Genomic DNA, 24731 nt, shown 5'->3' with positions numbered 1-24731 from the left:
TAATTGTACAAAATCCACATTGTCAGAGTAGATAGCTAATTCATAATATATTCTCCCCTTTCAAACTGCGATGTGGCCTCAGGACAGGTTAACTCTGTAGTTAATGCTCACCATCCATTCATATGTGTAGGCATTTTGGTTTTTTGAAGCTCATTCTCTACCAGATTCCTGGGCTCACATTTTCTTTCCTTCAGTATCTTCACCTTTCTACTGGCATACATCGCTATTGTTAAAATTTAATGATAATCTAAATTCCCCCATATATCATGTGATCTCTTTTTCTAAATGTCCGAAGGACTTTTTCTTTTTCTTTAGCGCCCAAAGCGAGAATCATCCCAGTAGACCAACGAGCCGCCCCTTCTTTTTCTTTAAAATACAATAAATTTGCTAGAATTTATCTTTTGGTAGTCAGACTGTCTGGCTAACTATTGTCAGATATGCTGTTCAGTATGTAATTTGTTATTATTATTTCAGGGAAATTTTCTGGAATTACAATTTTTGGCATCTATTCTGTTCCCTTGCTTTTGTTTTCTTCTTTAGGGTCTTCTATTATCTGTAGTTGACCCTTGGGCAACATGGGTTCAAACCATGTGTAGAGCGACTTAAATAGGGATTTTTTTCCCCCATAAATATAGTACAGTGCTGTAAGTATATTTTCTCTTCTTTACCGTTTTTTTTTTTTTAAATTATTTATTTGGCAGACAGAGATCACAAGTAAGCAGAGAGGCAGGCAGAGAGAGAGAGGGTGAAGCAGGGTCCCTGCCGAGCAGAGAGCCTGATGCAGGGCTCAATCCCAGGATCCTAAAATCATGACCTGAGCCAAAGGCAGAGGCTTAAACCACTGAGCCCCCCAGGCGCCCCTCTTCCTTACCATCTTCTTAATAACATTTTCTTTTCTCTAGCTTACTTCATTGTAAGAATACAGTACATAATACATATCACATATAAAATATGTGTTAATTGGCTGTTTATATTATGGGCAAGGCTTCTGGTCAACAATGGACTATTAGAACTTAAGTTATGGATGAGACAAAAGTTATACATCTATTTTTGACTGGAACAGAGGGAAGGGGTTAGCACCCTTAACCCCTGCGTCATTCAAGAGTCAACTCTATATCATCTTTTACCTATCTTCAGTATTTATCACTTACCCTAAAATGCTGTTTTAAAAATCCCTTTTTAAATTTCTTTTTGATTAAAAATTTTCCCTATCTTTTTTTTACATTCTGATTCTCCTCAGGCATTATCTGTTGTGTTTGTTTTATCTTGTGTTTCTTCCATTTTAGTCTTTATTTCTCAAAGTTTTTTTTTAATGTGGTTTTTCCTTAATTCTGTATCTCATTATATTTTTAAAAGGTCAATTTTGAATATTTCTATTTTTCATGTTATGAAAATAGTCACCCATAACACTCAGTTATCAAAAAATAATAAAAATATACTTAATGATACCTATTTTTCATATTTCAAGGTAAAAATTCTATTAATAACTACTTATAAATCCTAATTAATCAGAAGCTTCTTCAGTGGGTTTTGTTTTGTTTTTTAACTTTTTAAAAAAGATTTTATTTATTTATTTGTCAGAGAGAGAGAGAGCACAAACAGGGGGATTGGCAGGTAGAGGCAGAGAGAGAAGTACGCTGTCTGCTGAGCAGGGAGCCTGAAGTGGGCCTCAATCCCAGGACCCTGGGATCATTACCTGAGCTGAAGGCTCAGGTGACTGACTTGAGTCACCCAGGTGTCCCTTCAGTGGATTTGTTAAACAAGCATTCAGTAATAATTTCCTCATTTAATCATTTTAAAAAGCAATTTACTTCTTTTATCCCATTATTTATAAATTTTGAATCGTATAGTCTCTGCAGAGATCCAGAGCACATAAGATTTACAGATTGTTTATTTATTCATTCATTCTCCATTTTGTCAGGCCCAGCACCAGGACATAGGAAGCAAAAATTAATAAAAATAATTTTTGCTCTCCATGAACTTAAACAGGAAAGACTGAGCAAATAACCAGTGATTATAATAGAATGTGATACATTTTTTGATAAAGATGTCATGGTATCAAAAGAACACATAGAAATTTGAGTAAAGGGACCAGGGCAAGAACCAGGAAAACCAATAGGTGGGGGATCAATGGAGATACAGACATTTGCGAAATAATAACACTGCACTTGACAGTGGAAATTTCGCATATTCTTACACATTCACTATGTCATATGAAACACTACCCTGTGGTTCTCTGTCTAAGTTTTATCTATGAAGAAACTCTGCTTCAGAAGAAAAGTTGACTCTCCAAGATCTTACAGCTGATAGTTTGCTCGTTTGGCACATTAAACCATTTTATTTTTATTTTAATATTTTTTAAAGATTTTATTTATTTGAGAAAGAGAGAGAGGGAGAGAGAATGGGAGAGGGGCAGAGGAAGAAAGAAAAACAAGCAGACTCCCCACTGAGCATGGAGTTATGTCAGGGACCTGAGGCTTGATCAGCAGCTTAACTGACTGAGCCACTCAGACGTCTCTAAATCATTTTAGAAAGAATGAATGAATACTACTTTCTGCATATGGTAATAGTGAAACAGTATTAATCATTGATATGATAAGTTCATCAACATATCAGAGAAGATATGTATGCCTAGTATAATAATCATTGAAGGTCAAAAGGATTTTCCTAAAATCAATTGACCAATAATGTAATATATATCTCTGTCTGTTCTACAAGTCAGTGCAATTAAATGTCGTTAACACTAGCCATCCATTCTTTTTTTTTTTTTTTAAACATTTTATTTATTTGACAGAGAAAGAAAGAGAGAGGTCACAAGTAGGCAGAGAGGCAGGCAGAGAGAGGAGGAAGCAGGCTCCCCACTGAGCAGAGAGCCCGATGTGGGGCTTGATACCAGGACCCTGAGATCATGACCTGAGCCAAGACAGTAGCCTAACCCACTGAGCCATCCAGGCGCCCCCTAGTCATCCATTCTTATAGCTGCACCCTCTCATCCTGTCCCTTCTCTTGCCCAAAATCTGCTGATAAAAGTTACCACTCTCTCAAACAGGGAGCCTTTCATTACTGGCTTTTCATTTCCCCCTCTTTTGTTTCACATGAGATTAAAGGAAAGAAAAGAATAAAATTTTTTTTCCCTCATTTTTGCAACTGAATTATTACTTTTCAGAAGATAAGAAGGAACACTAAAACACCTTAAATTATTTAAAATTTAACATTATTAGGGTGCCTGGATGGCTCAGTGGGTTAAAGCCTATGCCTTTGGCTCACGTCATGAGCCCAGGGCACGTCACGTCCTGCTTCCCCTTCTCTCTCTCTGCCTGACTCTCTGCCTATTTGTGATCTCTCTCTGTCAAATAAATAAATTAAATTAAATTAAATAAATAATAATTTCCACTTGGAAATTCCTAAATTCCTCTACTTTGTCTTTTTGACCACATGTATGCAATGGCTACAAAAACTTTTAGCACATGAGAATTCTCAATACTTATTAAATAAATGAATTAAATAAGTTCTCAAGCCTTATTAAATAAATGAAAGGCTAGGTGCCCTTTCCTCATTTTTTTTCCTCATAGCACCTTGAGTTCACCTATGTCAAGTAACACTTGCTCTATATTCGAATAACTTGTATATCTGTCTTCTTAAAATATACTTTTTATGGTAGGGATGAGTTCTTGTTCACCTCTTTGTCTCCACACCTAGTGCAGTATGTGGCGTTGGTAGGTGCTTAATAAATACTTTGGAATAAATAATGGGTGACATTTACGAGTCCCTGGAGTTTATATATGCCTTGGCCATTCCTATCAAGCAACCTTTTCTCCTACATGTTCTTCTTAAGAGCATGCTTTCTGTGTTAGGATTATTGTTTAATTTCATTCATAAAAGCTGGAAGAAAGAGCATTCTGGTGAAATTAGGGTTTTCGTGAAAATTTCTTTGGAAGAAATTCATACCAAAGGCCTAACACATAAAACATTTGTGAATAAATATATTCTATGTAAAAGTGGAAGTTTATATGTATTTTATCTAAGGATTTGTAAGAGGTGAGTAGAAAATACTGATTTAAGTAAGAGAAGCATGGGATACTGAAAAATGGTATTGGATTCAGGAGAATGTGAGCCTAGTCTAGCTTAGTATATTCTAGCCTAGTATGTTCTGTGAGCCTAGTCTAGCTAGTATATATTAGCCTAGCCTAGTATATTCTGTTTCACTGAGAATATTTTCTTAAATGGAAAATAAAAAGGAGAGCCTCAAGAGCCTCACCTCTAACAGCCACAATCTCATGCCAAATGGTAAACCGTAATCACACCAGTTTTTCTTTATTTTCTCTCTCTGAGTTTTTCATTTGGGTAATTTTGATTTACTTCTGGATGATTATCAAAATATTATGTTGTTGAATGACTTGATACTTAAAATGCCAGTTTTTTAAAATTTAGAATAGGATGACCTTAGTTGACAACCTTGTGCTTTGAAAGGGATTTTATTTCATTAGCGCCCCCAGCAGGGGAAGGAGGGAAGGTCAGCATCAGCATTTCAACAGTCCCATGTTGGAAATGGGAAACCCCAGACAGTCATACTGAATGGAGCCTCTTGATGGGAGCCACCCTATTCCCACCCTAAGAATTAGAGAGCCTGACATCTTGTTCTTTGTTTCGTTCACTTGGCCCTTTGCCAGATTTGTAATCCTCTCTGCGAAGTGTTTGCTTCCTTAGTATTTTCCTCTCAGAGTCTTTTTACTTTGTGGTCCTCATTCATCAGTGCCACCCAGGTCAGTGATTTCTGAATGGAAGTTACAGCCTAACTCCAGTCTGTGTGGCCTTTGAAACAAATGGTGTTGTGTGGGTTTCTCCTTTTCTGTGATGCAGACACTGAAAAGTACCTGGCACTGTGGGAAGAAACAAGCCTGTCAAGAAGCCCTATAGTGTACACAGTGCCTTGGTTTTATCTGACCAGCAGGGGGTGCAGCAGAGGGAGAAACAGGCTTCCTGCTGAGCAGGGAGCCCAATGTGGGGCTGGACCCCAGGACCCAGGGATCATGACCTGAGCTGAAAGTAGATGCTTAACGACTGAGCCACCCAGGCACCCCTAGCATACGAATTTTTCACCAGTGGAAACCATGATTTGGAAAAAATAATATATATATCTGTGATTTCTAAGCATTTAGGGAAATCTGCACTTTATTTTTAGCTTAATTTTTGGTTTGAAATGAGCATTCTTTTTATTTTTATTTTTGAACCGTCTCAAAATGCTTTGGAATATACATCACAGTTTTTAGAAAATAAAGTACACTTAATTTTTTTTTTTTTTTATGTTTTAAACTTTTCATTTCAGTGAGATAGAGAAGTGTCAGAGTTGAGTCAGGTCCCAGCAGAGCTTTGCCTATACTAAGCCCCTTGAAGTTACACATTTTCCTAAGCCCCTATGGCTTTAGGGTCTTTATATATCAGATTGGCTTGAGGATGTCTTGCCCTTAAGCTGTAGTGAAAAACCAGTCAAGTGAGGTAATATATGGAGAGTCTTTGAAATATAAAAAAAGAATGTCCTTGAAAAATTAGAAACAAATGTAAGCTCCATTCACACTTACTTAGTTATCTTATAAACATATATGTTCTCCTAGAATTTATCTTTTTCTCATATCTCAGAATTTATGGCCAAATATCTCTGGCCGCATATTATAAAAATATAACTTATTCAAACTAATGAGTTGTTTGACCATTTTGACTACCAATGTTTAGATGAATTGGGGATATATATTTAATTTGATGTTGAATTTCTATGATTTAAATCTCAGTGATTACTAGTGCCCAGTGAAGGTCTAGTAAAAAGCACAAATAATGGAGAATTTAGTAATAATGTACAAGCGAGGTGAGAAAGGCTGCATATAAACATTGGGGAAAGGAGAGGTTAATAATGATCTATACTCTCCCCATAAAAATATTTTTAAGTCCATGTGTTAGATCTTCATACAGATTTATAGAATACGGAATGAGTGACCTTTTTCTTAATCTAACTTAAATAACATATTTATAAACTACTAACAGAAAATTTTATCCATTTCTTTTAGTATTCTATCCTAAGATTATTTAGCTCTTCCTAGTGGTTATTCGTTTATGTGACTTAAAATCCACTTAAGAGAAATATTGTTGCCTTGAAAAAATTATTTCCTTCAGAGAAGAAAGTTGCCAAACTGACTACCCCATAAATATCAACTGAGATGGTGGGAAAACAGTAAGGATTTGGTGTTGTTCCCAGGTTTCACTACTCTCCATGATTCATCTCCCATCGTTCTCTTTCTCTTTCCTCTGACTTTTTCAACTTCTCTTCCTCTTTGCCTCTAGGGAGAAGTCTCCAGTGGAGGACAGTCACTGAAAAACTACACGGAAGAAGTGAGTTTTAAGGTAGCTTTGTAACATAGTCTGAAGTCAGTCTGTCGTATAGGACGAATATTCACTTGGTATCTCTCCATCTGCTGAAGGATTTCCAGTCTATAGCAATTCACTGGTCATGCCCACAAAACCAAGATAATGAATAACATGTTATCAAAATGTTTTTTTCCCTCATTGATAGAGGGAAGCCTTATAACAAGTCAGTCATCCTGAAAATGAAGGCAAAACTGCACAAACCTAGGGCTATCATATATTTCCACTCACAAACATTTGTTGATATCCTAATAAATGAGAAACATGTGTACATAATAATAAGATATTATCATTGCTCTTATGGAAAGAACAATCTGTACCAAAATGGCTTTCATTCATGTGATAAATGCTCATCAAGGACATAACTTGTGCAGGCCATTAAGCAAAGTGCTCTCTTGACAAATAAAATATATGGTAGATTTTTGTTAGGAAACCATTTAGATGTCTGGATTTATTTTGGAGATATCCAAGGGTGCTCTGTGTCACAGGATGTGTCTTTGGAGTGTCTGCAAATGGTATTTGGGAACTTACAGATTCTATCTGTGGATAGAATCCATAAAACTCGATCTGAAGCCAAACCACAGCTGTCACTAAATTAGGCATCTGAATCTGTTGTAGGTGAAGGGAACTGGGAAATAGTTTGGTGATGATGTTGTGGAAGTACCAAATATTTGGTTTGAATATTGCTCCTCGGAAATAAAGAATCCAGTTCTCTAAATATTTTAGTCTTGTGTGCATGCATCCATTCCAAACCCAGTTTGAGTGGCTTACTGAATGTGCCACTGAAAATTTATTCAGAACAGTGTACACACACTTAAACTCACACTTGCTTCCAAATACCACTCAGAAAGGAAAATCAGAGTGCCTAGCACCCCTTTAAGTCTCTAACATCTTCCATTTGCATGTTTGGAGGTGGTTCAAGTTTTGACAAAGGCACATGGAGAAGAGAAAATGAAAGGAAATAACCAGGTTGATTTTCTGCGTTCAGGTTAGGAAAATCGAAATATATGGTGTGAAAAAATTGGAGGGTTAGAGCATCAACTTTCAATTTAGTTTAATCAGTTTGATGTGGAGATTGAGTAGAATATATTAAAGCAATTAATGTTGCCAAAGGGAGGCAGACACTGTTTTTAATGTACACAAGCAGAATTTCTCTTTAGGATTCTGTGGTCGCTGAAGCTCCTAGCTCAGCATTTCTCTGCAGGGAGCCTGATGCGGGGCTTGATCTCAGGACCCTGGGATCATGACCTGAGCAGAAAGCAGATCTTTAACTGACTGAATCTCCCAGGTGCCCTGGAACTTTATAAATAAATCTTATTTTAATTTTATAGTTCTTATCCAGGAAGAAGATCCTTATTTTCTCTGTTTTTATGAATGTGCAATCTAAAATACATATTTTACAGAGTTGTGAATGCTTAATGTGAGAACAGGGTTAAGAATTTGTGCTTTTTCATTGGAGGTTCTGGCAGGGCATTGCTGCTCAATGTGGTTCTCTGATAAGGAACATGGACAATATCTGGGGGATTGAAAGAAACGCAAAATCACACCAGATCCAGATAATCTAAATTTGAATTCTAACAAGATCCCTGTGTGATTCAAAGTACCCTGAAGTTCAAGAAGCTCTGCCTTAATGTGTTCTTTCAATGTTAGTTCTAGACAGTGACTACATACATCATGGAAAACCCCCAATTTTTATAATATAGGTAAAGAGGAAAATTCTATTAATACATTTCTTGAGTTTTATTTGTTCATTTACTCTAAAAAGCAAAATTTTTGATTGCTTAGGGGTATAAAATCTCTAACTTAAGAGAATCATCACCTACTTTGAGTTTAAGATTACAAGTATGTGCGAACTGCCCATAAGCATTTTGGGGGGGTTTGGTATCACAGAGGGTTTTTACCTATTATTGGTCGATGTTTAGATTTTTAACCTTTTTTTTTTTTTTTTAATTTTTATTATGCATATATATTTTTTTTTATAAACATATATTTTTATCCCCAGGGGTACAGGTCTGTGAATCACCAGGTTTACACACTTCACAGCACTCACCAAATCACATACCCTCCCCAATGTCCATAATCCCACCCCCTTCTCCCAAACCCCCTCCCCCCGGCAACCCTCAATTTGTTTCGTGAGATTAAGAGTCACTTATGGTTTGTCTCCCTCCCAATCCCATCTTGTTTCATTTATTCTTCTCGTACCCACTTAAGCCCCCATGTTGCATCACAACTTCCTCATATCAGGGAGATCATATGATAGTTGTCTTTCTCTGCTTGACTTATTTCGCTAAGCATGATACGCTCTAGTTCCATCCATGTTGTTGCAAATGGCAAGATTTCATTTCTTTTGATGGCTGCATAGTATTCCATTGTGTATATATACCACATCTTCTTGATCCATTCATCTGTTGATGGACATCTAGGTTCTTTCCATAGTTTGGCTATTGTGGACATTGCTGCTATAAACATTCGGGTGCATGTGCCCCTTTGGATCACTACATTTGTATCTTTAGGGTAAATACCCAATAGTGCAATTGCTGGGTCATAGGGCAGTTCTATTTTCAACATTTTGAGGAACCTCCATGCTGTTTTCCAGAGTGGCTGCACCAGCTTGCATTCCCACCAACAGTGTAGGAGGGTTCCCCTTTCTCCGCATCCTCGCCAGCATCTGTCATTTCCTGATTTGTTGATTTTAGCCATTCTGACTGGTGTGAGGTGATATCTCATTGTGGTTTTGATTTGTATTTCCCTGATGCCGAGTGATATGGAGCACTTTTTCATGTGTCTGTTCGCCATCTGGATGTCTTCTTTGCAGAAATGTCTGTTCATGTCTTCTGCCCATTTCTTGATTGGATTATTTGTTCTTTGGGTGTTGAGTTTGCTAAGTTCTTTATAGATTCTGGACACTAGTCCTTTATCTGATATGTCGTTTGCAAATATCTTCTCCCATTCTGTCAGTTGTCTTTTGATTTTGTTAACTGTTTCCTTTGCTGTGCAAAAGCTTTTGATCTTGATGAAATCCCAGTAGTTCATTTTTTCCCTTGCTTCCCTTGCCTTTTGCGTTGTTCCTAGGAAGATGTTGCTGCGGCAGAGGTCGAAGAGGTTGCTGCCCGTGTTCTCCTCAAGGATTTTGATGGATTCCTTTCGTACATTGAGATCCTTCATCCATTTTGAGTCTATTTTTGTGTGTGGTGTAAGGAAATGGTCCAATTTCATTTTTCTGCATGTGGCTGTCCAATTTTCCCAGCACCATTTATTTTTAAACCAGCAAATGATCATTCTTTACAATAAAGCTATAAATATGACCTTAATTAGTGAACTATTAGCTCATTACTAGTTGGCTTCTTTCTGTAGATATTAATGCATTTGGTCTTTAGGAAATATATGCTCAAATTCTTCTCCATTGAGGACATGTTGAGAATGTGAGCCATAAAATGATAGTTGCTTTTTTCCCCCCACTTGTGCTCTTATTTCAATTTTGCTCTCTTTCTGCATGTTAGTCGAACCAGCAAACAATAAGGAAAAATATTTATAAATGTTAGAAGCATTGAAGTTAAAACAGTGCTAGCAAACATTTGCTTTTATTTAGTATACACTAAAACTCAAATAAACGATAGTGTTTACATTTTTAATATATTTAACATTTCTTCTTAAAGTTTAGGCAACTCTTTGCAGATCAAAGTCTAGGTTTTTTTTTTTTTTTTTAATTTAGTCTTATAATTAGACAGAAGTATAACCACATGACATTAGACAATATTGTTTAGACCTAAATCGAGACTAGAGACAATAGAATTTCCTCTATGAAAACTAAGATGGAATTTCCATTCTATATTTTCTGGGGTTTAATGTATTATTTTTCTAGAATAGAATTTGTATTATTTTAAAGATTTTATTTATTTCTATGAAAGAGAGAGTGAGAGAGAGCATGAGCAGGGTAAGGGGCAGAGGGAGAAGCAGACTCCCTGCTGAGCAGGGAGCCTGACATGGGGGACAGTCCCAGGACCCCAGGATCATGACCTGAGCAGAAGGCAGATTCTTACCAACTGAGTCACCCAGGTGCTTCTAGAATTGGATTTGTATTTTTACCAAATAAAAAATGAGATATTTTCTAATAGTCTACTTTTCCTAATCTTCAAAATCATTCTTACAGTTTAATTTTTTGAAGCAACTATGTTTTTCACTTGAAGGACCTTTGATAACTCAGGTAGGCATAATAATTTCATATTGCATAAATTTCAGTAATGAAATAAAACTAACATTTATTTTTTAAAAAACACATATATTTTAAAGGAACTTATCAAAATCAAGTACCTCCAGACCTTGATTGATTATCACACCTTTTATAGAGAAGCTAATCCATTTAAAATACCACATTTTCAGGTAAATAATTGGAAAGTAGTATACCATACTGGCTAAAAATCCCCTCATCATGGGAAATTTATTAATTTAAATATGTATTTATCAGAAAAATATCATTGGCTTCAATGGTTGAGAAGCTATAAAGAACTGAAGACTCAAGTTAATGATTTTTTGAAACTTTCTAAAGAGTAATTTAGAAGCAGTTCCCCACAACTCAGGAAGTTAGCTGGTGAAGGCCAGAGGCAGCATACATGGGAGTGTGAACTAACTCAAGGTGTCAAGAGGCAGCTTCGCAGTCTCTAAGTGTGTCAGACAGGAAGAAAAGCATGTTAAGCAAGCAGGTCTTTTCCAAATCTGTTGAAGCCGGATTTGCCAGCTGTACCATCTGAACTGGAAAAGGGATGGATTCTAGGCAACAAAATATCTTCAAATCACTTCTCATGCCAGGCTTGGCCCATCTTGTTTCTCCTGTGTTGTACTATTTGCATGCTCACTACTGTTATGAAATTCCTCCCAACCCCACTTTCTATAAAAAATAAGACATAATTAAATTTTTATCATAAACAGAGATTTACTTTTCAAAAATTGATGTTACTATTTAATGATATGGTTTTATTCCCTTAAGAAACAAGGAAACAAGAAATTTTGTCAAGAAAATCCTGTTTTGTCTTTGACATTCCTCAAGAACTAATATAGGCTGTTAAAGGATAAAAATATTTTAAAAATGTATAATCATGGCTCTTATAGAGATATAAAATGAACATGTATCAAATATTTATTGAACCCACTAATAAGTAAAGGAACCAGTGAAGTATTACAACCAGTTCAAGGGAGAATTTAAACTCTCTCTTAAATAAGGAATGCTGAAATGAAGTTATGAAGAGAGGCAAAAACCAGCAAAACTGACCCATATGCGTAGAGTAATAATCAATTACATTCAAATGGATACAATGTAGGACTAGAATCATTTGCACTATCAGTGTCTATGAATTATGTAGTTATTGAACAGTTCAAAGTCAATGCAAGATCCAGAGCCTCCACAGAATCAGGTAGCAGGGAGGATGTCCTGGAAAAAGATACTGTTTTTCATTGTGTATACCCATAATCTTTCATCCATTTCAAAGTTTTACAATTTTATCCCACAATTTCCTTGAGAGAAGTCACCAAATGAAATGAATTAGGACATAAAATGGAGCATGATCCCCGTGCATGATAGAGTATAAAATTTGTCAGATAAATTTATTTTAGCACCTTGCATTTATTTTGTACTATTTTTCACAATCTACCATTTATTTCTAACTTCATTATTGCCTTTTAAAAATTTTTTTTAATTTTTTTTAAATGATTTTTATTTATTTATTTGAAAGATCAGAAGTAGTCAGAGAGGCAGGCAGAGAGAGAGAGAGGAGGAAGCAGGCTCCCTGCTGAGCAGAGAGCCCTATGCGGGGTTCGATCCCAGGACCCTGAGACCATGACCTGAGCCGAAGGCAAAGGCTTTAACCCACTGAGCCACCCAGGCGCCCCTCATTATTGCCTTTTCTCTTGTAAAATTTCCTAAAAAATTATGGATTTCAGTCTGATAATATAAGGAATTTCATTAGCAAATGCAAAAAGAAAGGTATTTTCAAACTTTACAACCATACCTCGGAAATATTGTGACTTTAGTTCCAGAACACTACAATAAAGCAAATATTGCAATAAAGTGGGCCAATGAATATTTTGGTTTCACAGTGCATATAAAAATTATGTGTATACTATATTGTAGTCTATTTAAAATGTGCAATAGCATTGTGCCTAAAAATGTATATGTTTTAATTTAAAAACACCTTATTGCTAAAAAATACTAACCATCATCTGAGCTTTCAGCAACTCATAGTCACTGATCATGGTTCTCCATAACAAATACAATATCATGAAAAAGTTTGAAATACTGAGAGAATTAGCAAAATGTGACACAGAGACATGAAGTGAGCAAGGGCTATTGCTAAAGGCAGGGCTGCCACAAAACTTCAATTTGTAAAACAAAACAACACAAAACAAAACAAAACAAATACAGTGTCTGAAACGTGATAAAATTAAGTATGCTTGTATTGAGTAAGTAAGTTATTATATATGGAGAAATTCATTTTAATGGAAGTATAGGCTTAATTCTTTGTCAGTAGAAGCAGACTATTAAATGTATCTGAAGAAGAGGGTAATTTTGTTTTGCTTTACATTGAACATGCTTCAGGGATTTTTATTTTATAGGGATCCTATGGTTATAGAAGTGAAATGAAAGTGATTAATCTTCTTTGAAAGATTGAAGATTTTGTGCATGATTTTCGTATTGAACCAAAGGGAGAGAAGTATCTGTTGATCAAAATTGAAGTAGCCAATGGTGAAAGTTTAAGCAGGGGAATTTTTTTTTTCTTTAAACACACTGAACTTCCATGACCACAGATGACATAAATTGATTGCATTTAGAGAATCCAAAAATAGGCTGTCCATGTGGAATAACAATACTGCTGAAGTTTATAAAGCACTTATTCAGTTGGCAGATAAAATGATATGTTGATACAGGGCTAGCAACTGTGTTCCATGTGATGCATGTCACTATTTCTCACCACTCCTGGTCCTTGGATGTTTACATACTTACGCTGAAAGTGTTTTAGAAAAAGGATGAATGGCATTTCTTCTAAAAGCAACCCAAGAGCTTACTCGTGGGGCTTTGAAACAGTTTGTACTAGGCTCAGATTTAGTTTAATATTCCTGTAGAAAAATTTTTGAATAAGTTGGCAAAGATGAACATGTCAGCTTTTGTTTTTAAAAAATGTTCAAGATTTCAGCTTCTTGACTTAATCAAAAGGTTTTATAAAAAGCTCAAGTTTGAACATACATTTTATTGCCTGTAGGCATTGATGAAGCAAACAGGTGCATTATATTACTAATTGTATTTAAGGGAAAAATGAAGTAAAGCATTTAAATGATCTATTAAGAGTGATAGTTGTACTATCTCTACAATTCCAACAACTCAGCGTTTTAAAGTTGTTTCCAAACTACATGTTTTACTGAGCTCATATTCCATTTTGTACTTTACATAATTTGCAATAAACAAAAGAATAACTGGATGCTTATTATCTGTTCAGGAGTAAAGCCATTAAAACTGGAAACCAGTCAGTAGGATTGCTTAGTATTCTGAACCATTGTGGGGAAAAAGTAACACAAATGACTTATTAGCTTTATCTTTTCTTATGTAAATAGGTTTTAGTATTTGGGCCCCAAAAGGTAAATAACCAAAATACTTTTTAATTAAAAACATTTTTCATGGTTACTTTAAAATTTTATGTTTTAAATGAATAAAATTTAGTTATTTTGATTTTAACTTACAAAACCAAAAAGGCTATTATTTTTCATAGTTCTTTTTAAAATACCAGAGATCATGTCTTCTATTTTTGAGAGATTGCAGGAAGGTGATTTTCTTCTCTGTTAAACAAAAATTTTTGAAATTATATTTTTGCTGTCTTCTATACTGCTATGGAGTTTTACATCTAAGACTTTTTTTTTTCTTTTTTTATTGCTTTTATGCTGTTTCTTTAGTCATGGCCCTGCAAGACCAAATCCAATAATTGATCAATTTGAGAAAAAAATGTTAAATTCTAAAAATAAACACTGATTTATATGTAAAGTGTATCTTCCAGGATTAACTATCTTTATGTTTTCTTTGCTAACTTTCCTTACAATAGCCCTTCTAGTGTCTCACACATTCTATTGACTGTCTAAAGAATCTAGACCTAGGGCGCCTGGGTGGCTCAGTGGGTTAAGCCGCTGCCTTCGGCTCAGGTCATGATCTCAGGGTCCTGGGATCGAGTCCCGCATCGGGCTCCCTGCTGAGCAGAGAGCCCGCTTCCCTCTCTCTCTCTCTCTCTCTCTCTCTGCCTGCCTCTCCATCTACTTGTGATTTCTCTCTGTCAAATAAATAAATAAAATATTAAAAAAAAAAGAATCTAGACCTAGAAATTTTCCACTTTTGAAATACTAGAGATCATCCTACCCGGTACCTTTACACACTCCATTCCATCACAAGAGAAGTGACATGCCCTAAATTAACCACAGTAAACAACCAAGCAAACAAAAAACAACAGGAAACTGTAACTCTCAACCCCTGATGCAAGGACTTTTCACTGCAAAGCCTATCTGTCATATGACAGAAATATAAGTTTTTGGTGTTGTTTTTTTCTTTTCTAGGGTTATTGAGAAGTAATACATTACTGTGTAAATTTAAGATGGTTTGATTTACATATATTATGAAATGATTATCACAAGAGGTTTTGTTAACATCCATCATCTCATATTGATACGATTAAAAAAAAATGTTCTCCTTGTGATGAAAACTCTTAGTATTTATTCTTTGGAATTTAAGTTTTAATCTGATTAACAGACAATTTTCGAGTTGCTGGTGCTAAAAAAAATGTGCTTTTATTTTAAAATTGCAAGTCACTTAAAAATACTATTTTGATTATTTTAAAACTTTTTAAATAAACCTTTTTATTTTAGAACAATTTTAGGTTTATAGAATTGTTGACAAGGTAGTACAGAGAATTCCTATAGACATCTCATCCAGTTTTAGTTGTCATTAATACCTTAGTATGATATATTTGTCACAATTACTAAACCAATATTGATACATTATTAGTAACTAAATCCATTTTGCATTCAAGCCTCCTCAGATTTTTTTCTAATGTACTTTTTCTCTCCCAAGACCCCATCCAAGTCATCATATTACATTTCATAGTTATATCTTTAGGCTTTTCTTGGTTGTGACAATTTCTCTGACTTCCTTTGTGTTTGATAATGGTAAGAGTTTTGAAGAGTATTGGGTGTCTATTTTGTTGATTGTTCTTCAGGTGAGATTATATGGTATTTTTCTTATAGTTAGACTGGGATGATGTATCTTGAGGAGGAAAACCACAGAGGTCAGATTCCGTTTTCATCATATCCTACCAAGGGCATATATGACCAACATGAATCATTGCTATTGATGTTGACCTTAATCACTTGACTTTTGGTGGGGTTTGTCAGGTTTCTCCGTGGTAAAGTTACTCTTTATTTGCCCTCCCTTTCCATACTGCACTCTGGTAGAAAGTCATTCTACACAGTGTGTACTTAAGGATTGGGAAATTATTCTCCACCTCCTTTGGGGCAGAGTATCTATACAAATTATTTTAAATCCTTTTGTATGGCATATTTATCTGTTCTTACCCATTAATTTATTTAGTCAGTCATTTATTTTTATCAGAATGGACTCACAGGTATTTATTTTATTGCATAGTAACCCAGTGCTATCTCATTTATTTTATTGTATAAATTGTGCTAACCTTGGCCATTGGTAGATTTTTCAGTTGGTTCCTTTAATCTTTTTATATATCCCTCATTATGTTTATGTGAGAGAGAGTTTTCATGTGTGTATATATGTGTGTGCATGCATATGTGAACGTTTTCTTGCTTTCTGGCACTACAAGATGCTTCAGGTTTATCTTGTATCTTTCCTGCCTCAGTCCTAGAATGAGTCATTTCTTCAAGAGCTCTTGTTCTTTCATTGGAGAATGGTGTTAGGAACCAAGATCTGGGTGATAGTTTTGTTCATTGTTATTAGGATGTCTTTGCTTTAAGCCCTCTCAGCTCCCAGAGCAGATAGATGTATGTGTATATAGTAACCTATGTATAATAAATATCCATAACTATTTCTGTATGTAGCCTTCTGTATATTTAGTAAGCTAAATATGGGTTCATACTAATGTCTCCAATTCTAATACATTACACATGAATCACTCTAGCTTTGCTCTCTATTAACTCCCACTTAAACAGTGAAATATTTGGCTCCCAGCATCTGTCATCCATTTATTTCATTGTTCGATTCCAGTATGTAAATATAGTAGTTTCAGAATTATTAACATGTATGTACATAGGGAAAAATATATCAATTAGTATACAGTATTTGTGCACAGTTCTTTTTGGTTTTGCTTTCACAGATGCCACTCATTTTCAAAGTTACTTAGGTTAGAACCTTATTCCCCCACCACCTTCAATTACATTTCATACATCTGCAATGTATCTAGATCACTTTTTAGTATTTTGCCTTCCATCTTGTGATCCCCCAACCTTCTAATTGACTTTTTTCATTTGCATACACTAAGTTTTACACTGTTGTGTGAAGTTCTATAGATTTTGACAAATGCTAGTGTTTTGTATTTACCATTATATAAAATTTTTTCACTGCCTTTAAATATCCCCTCTGGTTCACCTATTCAATCTCCTATTCCCCTCCCAAATAACTGAAAAGTTGTAACTTTTTGAAACTCTGTATTGGAACTAAACATCTCCAGAGGTAACTGTCACAATCAAGGAATAGCAAATAGGATGTTTTTCTCATGCAAGAATCGTTTCAAGCAAAGTGGACATTCAATACTTGGTAATATCATCTTTCTTAGAAAATCAGGAGTTGTGGGCACTTATTTTTATCTTGTTAGTATTTGTCTGAACAAAATGAACAAAATACCTCAAGTTGGAGAAAAAGATTATTGAAAGAGGGGGAAGACAATAGATTTGAGACGTCAAAGGAATACATTGACAGGTCATACTGGATTTATTTGAAAATTTTCAAATTATATTTGAAAAGATTTCCTTATATCATAGCTCAATAAATTTGAAATTTAGAGGTGACAAAAGTTACGCATGCCCTTAGGGATGATCCACATTATTTTTGAAGCAAGAGAATATGAAAGGGCAATTACTATGCAGTAACTATTACGTTGGCATAATAGCCACATAAAGGAATAGAGCAGTAATTCTGTCTTCTGCAAGGAAGGCTTTCAGTAGCGATGACATCTAAACCTTGGGAGAAGTGTGTTCATGTTTGAGACAGATAAATAGATGTAGGCAGGAATTATAGCATGTGAAAACATCTTGGCATGTCAGACAGAATGACCAACTTGTAGCTGGAGTGGAGGTGTTAGCTGAGGAGGATGGAGATGGAAGTGGTGGTGTATCGGGGTAGAGAAGTATGGATCATAAGGAACCTTGAGTTTAGATTTTATCCTGAGAATTATGAAGCCCCTGGAAGATCATGAAATGGTAATAAGTACATTATATGGCATCTAAAAAGCCCACTCTGGCAGGAAACTGGTGGGGAGAATTAGGAAGGAACCTGACGCTAGAGAACATCATAGATGGCTATCACTGCAGTCAGGGTGGGAGAGAATGAGGGTCCGCTTTAGGGCAATGACAGAAAGCATAGAGCAAGAAGGAAGTATGAGAAATATCTTAACAAAAATAAGGAAGTGAGAAGAGGAAGAAGGCAGTAAAATTAGTACTGAGAGGTAAAGTTGAGAATGTTCTGTAAATCCTACTAATCTTTTTTTCTCATTAAAAGGAGTTTGAAACTTTGATAGCAAACAGGCACGTTTTGTGCAATTTTATGTTGAATATTTCATTGTTATATTTCTAGGCATGCTTGCCAATTTCCATAAAAATATTAATTCAGGAAGGAATAGAGTCTAGATATTTCCTCTTATTAAGACATTAAATCTTATTAAAAGGGGAATATAAAAAATGAGTTCAGAGTTTATGGCATGACTTTGACATGAAAATGGATTTAAACTTATAACTCTTCCCTGTTGTGAGGAAATTATTCTTCTTCATTTTTTTTTTTTTGGACATGTAATTCATAGAGACTAAAGTGTTCCCCCATGTTGGTATTCATGCTATCCATCTAGAGTTTAATCCAGAATGAACTCTTTCTTTGGTAGGATGAATCCTTAAAGCAATTGCAAGTAGTTCATCAGCCGTGGATCTTGCCAAGTGACACAGAAAGTGAAGGAGTCGAAGCAGAACAAGATAAACGTGAGTAGACATAGCTATTTATTGACAAATTGCTCTTAGCCAAAGGAAATTCACAACAAAGGTATTTCCCTTTCACAACATTAAACGCCTGCAAAAAATTCAGGCTTGTTTAGACAGACCATGTAAAGATAGGCTCTACTTCAGGTGAAATCTTGATTTAGTCATGTTTTCATTGTGGTGCAAACTGACTTTGGAAAGAAGGTAGGTAGCACCTCAAAAGAAGGAATTATTCTTCCTGAAGACCAGCACAGAATGTCCATTTGGAATATGAATCTGCTATAAATATTGTGGAATAAGATCAGTGATAAGTTTTAAAGCATGTGAGGATCATCTCATAATTTATTATATGTGAAATTATTCCTATTGGTTAAATGAATAAGTGCATGAATATAGAAACTCTTGCAAGCTCACAAAAAAAATTTATATTATAGTATTTGAGAGAAATAGAATATATGGCTCTTGATTTAAGTCTTTAGATTATAATCATAACAAAGGATGGATTACTCTGCTTTGGCATGACACAGTGCATGCTTCCCAGGGGTTTACTGACATTGTCAGATATGTGGGCTCAGCAAACCAGATGACAGGTTGGAGTCTGGACTGTATAGAAATAACAAAGTAACATACCAAAATTTACTTTTTTAAATCAGCAGTAGCCTGCAGAGAGAAATAAAAATTGTAAATGGTAAAGTAGCTCTCATGATAATTGGTGTGAAGTGATTAATTGAAGATTCCCCTAAGCCATAGCTACTAGGAATACCTACTATGTTACACAGCTAACATTATGATTCCTCACCCAGGGGGATCCAGGAAATTGCTGTCCTGGGTTAAAAGGCATTTAAAAATATTCTTATCCCATTTCCATAGCTGTAGGCTTATGTGGTCAAAGCCAACAACCAGGAGAGGGACAAAAGGCAGAGCACTCAGGTAAGAGGAGGCATAGAGCTGATGTGTCACTTGGCTGGCACATTCAGAAAAGGAGAATAACTTGGTGACATTTTACAGATTTTCTTGGAGGGAAACAACTCCTTCTTCAGACAACAGCTGATAAAAGACTCACAACGTGAGCTGTACTTTAAGCAAGTACAAAAATAAAGAGAATATTTTAAAGATGTTCAATGCAAGGGATCCTGAGTAAAATGGTCTAGGAAAAGCATGGGATACAAAGAAGGGACTCCCCCAAGTAAGAAAGAATTAATAATGACCCAAAACTTTTATGAAAACAAATGCAAACTCTCTTATACTCTCTCCTTACTCTCCACACATTTAAATATACATGAACATTCATTCTACACTTTGGATTCAGTCATTTTTACCAAATTCTTTTGAAGCCTTCATAAATTTTGTGTTTAAAAAAAGCCTTCAAAGTAATGTATATGTGTATTCAATAAATACAATTTATATAATTTTGCTCTATCAGAATCAACCCATAGGTACCCAGAGTGAGCAAGTCGAGGTAAACAGCATCCTTATAGGATGCACAGTGTGTTAATTCTGTGAGTGTGCTATAACTTATAATGAACTAAACCTTAAAAGCAAGAAGAGAATAGATCAAAATAGTGTATTTAATCCATGTGCAAATTTAGACTTATTTGATCCCTTAAATCCAATGCCTCTAATAAATATTAAAGTCCAAAAAATAGCTTAATAATGCAAAGGAGATTTAAAAAAATTCCTAACTTTCTTTAACCCTAGTCCTCTAATCATATTACCTTTCTGCATATACTTTCACAAGATTTTGATAAGTTGCAATAATTTCCTCTTCCACTAGGACGCAGTTTTTGAGAGAAGGTATTTGTTTATATATTGACATATACAATAAGACCTCAATAAACATCAGAATAATGAATGAATATATTTTTCTGATTCTTTCTAATTCATTTATCAAGACAGTTGGAAATTTAAACAAATAAAATAAATAATAATTGTGATTAATTGTCATAAAAATTATGTATAGTTTTAAAAATTTTAATATTGTATTTATAGTTTAGCCATGGGTTTTGCCATATGGTCTATCAATCACTCTAAAAGAGGCCATTATTGAACTCTCCTAGCCATAGACCTAGAACCAAAAATATTTGATTTCAGCAATGTTGTACTTGGAGGTGACCCTTGACAATGGTAAACTGTTTGAAATAAAATCAGGTTTTAAAAATAATTAGGTAGTAATAAGAGCCATCTGGAAATGGAATGCTAGCTAGTATTGTAGCCAAGCTCATAACACAGAGATGCAAATATTTTTCAAGAACAGCATCCAACATTCAGGTGCTGGGACAATTGTAAAATGGAGCAAGCCCCTGAGTCACTAGCATCTCTACATATACTTGTACTCAATGCATGTAGTGTGTAAAACAGCTGGCAAGATATGTATAGATCATCTACCTCTTGATTTTCTCAGTGAAAGAAAATTAATGACATAAATAAATGTGAACCCAACATCTGATTTAGAGTCTAGAGGCTCGTATATTAGAAATTTATGAGTGAGGAAAAGGACAAGATTCATCATTCCAACAGTAACACCTGTTTCTTGAGGCAGCTTTCTATAAATTATACCTAGGTAATTTTGAAGAATTTTCTCATTTCTCCTGAGACAAAATTATCATAGCAGAAAGTTTCCAAATAATGTGAGAATCTTTGTAGTAGTGCATATTTCTTATTGCATCACTTTAAAATAAGACAGCTCAAATAAGTTTTATAAAAGACACCTTTTAGGAAAAGATATCTTGAGTCATTAAATGCGAAACTTTAAAAACTTTTATTGTAAATAAGATAAGCAGAGCCCTTAATTAAGTAGATTTTTTTCTTTATTCTGCTTTTGTTTAAAAGTATAAATCACAATTTTTAAAAAGGTCATGTTAGGAGTATGTTTGTTTGTAATCTCTCAGGTTATATTGTGAAGTCATTAAATACTCATATTACGGATATTTCAGTCTCCTGGGATACTGTTTGATGCTTGTATTCCTGGTTTCATTCAGACCTATTGAATCAGAATCTGCATGAGACTCTGAATTCTGCATTTTCAATAAACCCCTCAGGTGAACCTTGATTATTCTAAAGATTGAGAACTACTGGAATGAGAAGGCCAATGAATCAGAGGATTGTGTTTTCAGAATTGTCTCCATAGTGTTATTAGATTTGGGACCCAATTTCTCTAGGCTGCTTTTCCTATCTGTAAGTTAAATTTGGATGCAAAATGTGAGAATGGAGAAAGAAGGCTGAAATTTTAAGGAATAAATGTGGAATGAAATTGAATGTACACTCTCCAGTTAGTAGGTTCAACATATACCTGGACACAAATAGCTGATAAAGCTCTGGGTTTTTCCTGAGCAGATGCATGGTACTATACATATGGGTGGACTTCTAGATCCTCAGGGATTCATCATATCTTTTGAAAACTTCTTTTGGGCATCTCATCCATGAGGTTTTCTTTTATTTTTATTTATTTATTTTTTTGTAAACCTTGTTTGCCCCAATTGGTATCACTGCCTCAGACACCTGCTATGTAAAACTGTTGCCTCTAATTATTTTTGCTAATATTCTCATTGATTTTTAAAGGAACAGATTTTTGGACATCCCTACACCCACATTCCAGAAGTGCTTCTCCTCTCCTATTTTTCCTGATTTCATCAGCCTAGTTTTCTCTTTGTTTGAAGAGGAGTATGATATCTTCATAATGGGCTGTAGAACAAGATAATATCTGTTTCTTAAGTCCTAATTTCATGATAAGTTATTAAAACAATTTTGTAGTAAAATAAGTTTTGGGACTTTATACATATCATTGTATTTGAGAATCTCTTGTAAGATATACTAATGATACAACAACTTTTCAAGAGGAGCAAAAAGAGTTCTACACATTTAAATGAATACATCAAGTGTAATTATCATCTTGGCTTAAAAGGAGAGAAATTATTGTCCATTGTTTACTTGAAAACATGCTATACAGTCTTTTCTAGAAGTCACTGGGTGGTTCTGCAGCAAGATCTGCTGGACTTTATATAGTCCAGCATTTTTTGCCTCTTGAGTTCTTTGTGCAGAATGCTTATTTTCTGTTTTCAGAATGCCTATTAACTGCTAGAGGAACAAATGTTCTAGGAGTTAAGGAAGTGCTAATCTAATCCAATCCTCTCAAACTCAATTCTCTTAATTTAATGAAGCTGATTCTCTAAGAGATTGTAGGCTTGTTCATGTCACCTAGTTAGTAGCAGATGCCAGGAGTAGAATCAAGAGTTCTTGTCTGGGCCCAGTGATGTTTACTCTTAGTGCTTCATTCTTTATTTATGACTTCTCTTTGTTCCCATTACCACAGGGTGACACGGTTTATGTTGTCACTCTTCAGAGCCAAAGTGCTTGGGGCAGTAAATGGGGCTACAGGACTCCCCTGTGCACTCAGGATGTGATGTGCCTTTTGTTTTCCTTAATCTAACCTCACCTTACTTTTTTCCAGGTAGCCTCCCAAATTTGTATTTGAACAATGCTTGAGGCAATGGTGTTACTGTACCACAGCTGATTATTTTACCAAGCCCAAGACAAGGTACTAACACCCTATCAAAGGAGAGAGAAGAAGAGGATGTGTTACAGGCAGTAGCATATAATAACACAAAGACTGAAATGAGTTAATAGCCAATTGCAGATAGGTATCAGGGCTTCATGAGACTTGGAACTCAGAGTTTAATATTAGGGTTGTGGCATCAGAAATAGGGATTAGAAATATATACCTCAGGAACTAAGTGAGACGGGACTTCAGTGTTTTGTTCTTATTTAAAGGTCAACTGGATTATCCTACACAGTATGTATGTTTGTAGAGAAAAGACATACACACTTTGGAAACAACCAAGAATAATTAGTAGTAATAATAATAGTAATATAATAAAAATAGAACAAGAGTAACTACAGAGATGAGCTCTAAATGTAAAAAAGACAAAAACTTCTGGCAACCTGTTTCAGGTTATTTTTGAAGACCAAAAGAAATCTTGATGATTTTTAATCTCACTTTTCATATTAAATCTTCTATGAGTGTTCAGAAAATTCTAAAGATTCTCCTAAAAAATTCAGGGCATCTGAACTCACACCAGGCAATATATCCTATAAATTAAGCATTTGCATGTTTGGTATCTGTTTTCTTCATAAATATTTAAGGATTTATCTTCAATCAATAAATATAAATATAAGTTAATAATTACTGTTAATTATCTGTTGCAAGCAAAACAGACTAATGTCAAAATGTAATTTTCCATTATAATAGTGATTATAGAGAATTATTTTGGCTTTCAACAAGTTTTTGCAATTTCTAAAGGCCAAATGCCTCTGAATTATTCATGTGGCATTCTTATTTTGAAATGTTTCCCATGTCTGTGATAAAACCTGATATTATGAATGGTTCAATTGATTTCTAACCTCCTAGAAAAAAATTAAAGGGTAATATTTAATAACATATAGAACTTAATCTCACCAAATAAACTATTCCTAAGTGTAAATGGTAAAATGTGTCAAATTGCTCTGCAATATATAAAGTTACATGCTTCAGAATAGATAGAAAGCTTACCTGCTTTATTTATTGACATTTCCTCATTATATGCAATAATAGTAGTCAGAATATTTCATAACAAGTACCAGAGAGGGCTGTATTTAAACAATAGAACAGTTCTTTTGTGATGCAGAATTCTTTGGATTAGAATCTTGTATGGAGTTGAATTCTTTAAAACCGAAAATGGAGATACATGGTCCAATTTTTGGTTATTTAAAAAAAATCAAAGTTATAAATGAGTAGCACATGTTTTTAATCCTTTTGCCAAACACTTTTTGTTTGTCTTGGAATATTCTTATATTTGCTCTAGGTATAGCCTGAAATGACAAGATATGATCATGAAAACAAGATGAAGAGAAGTCTAGTTCATTCTCTAACCTTGGTAGATTTAGTTTATAGGCAGTCTTATATTAGATGGGATGTATCTTTCACAAATGAGAAGAATGTATTGACTGGCTCCAGGTAAAACCTATTTGTTCTCCATGAATTTTGTTCTGTATATTTTCAGTAACTGTAAGGACTTCAGCATGTTCACACCGGACAAACTGGTTCCATA

At 34.8% G+C, this 24731-nt stretch overlaps 1 protein-coding gene across 2 annotated transcripts in view; it reads left to right on the top strand.

Annotated features, from left to right (window-relative positions):
• The window catches only part of C3H8orf34 (chromosome 3 C8orf34 homolog), a 376732-nt gene that overhangs the window by 335905 nt on the left and 16096 nt on the right, over positions 1–24731 (top strand). For both annotated transcript variants that reach the window (XM_059166266.1, XM_059166265.1), the window contains exons 10-11: positions 6334–6381; positions 18558–18651. In XM_059166266.1, the coding sequence (XP_059022249.1) occupies positions 6334–6381; positions 18558–18651 (142 nt within the window). The remainder of the gene's footprint in view (positions 1–6333; positions 6382–18557; positions 18652–24731) is intronic.

This window comes from Mustela lutreola, chromosome 3, assembly GCF_030435805.1.
Source record: "Mustela lutreola isolate mMusLut2 chromosome 3, mMusLut2.pri, whole genome shotgun sequence".
Taxonomy (NCBI): Eukaryota; Metazoa; Chordata; class Mammalia; order Carnivora; family Mustelidae; genus Mustela; species Mustela lutreola.
The sequence above is the reverse complement of the archived record's forward strand: the minus strand, read 5'-3'. Positions and strand labels throughout refer to the sequence as shown.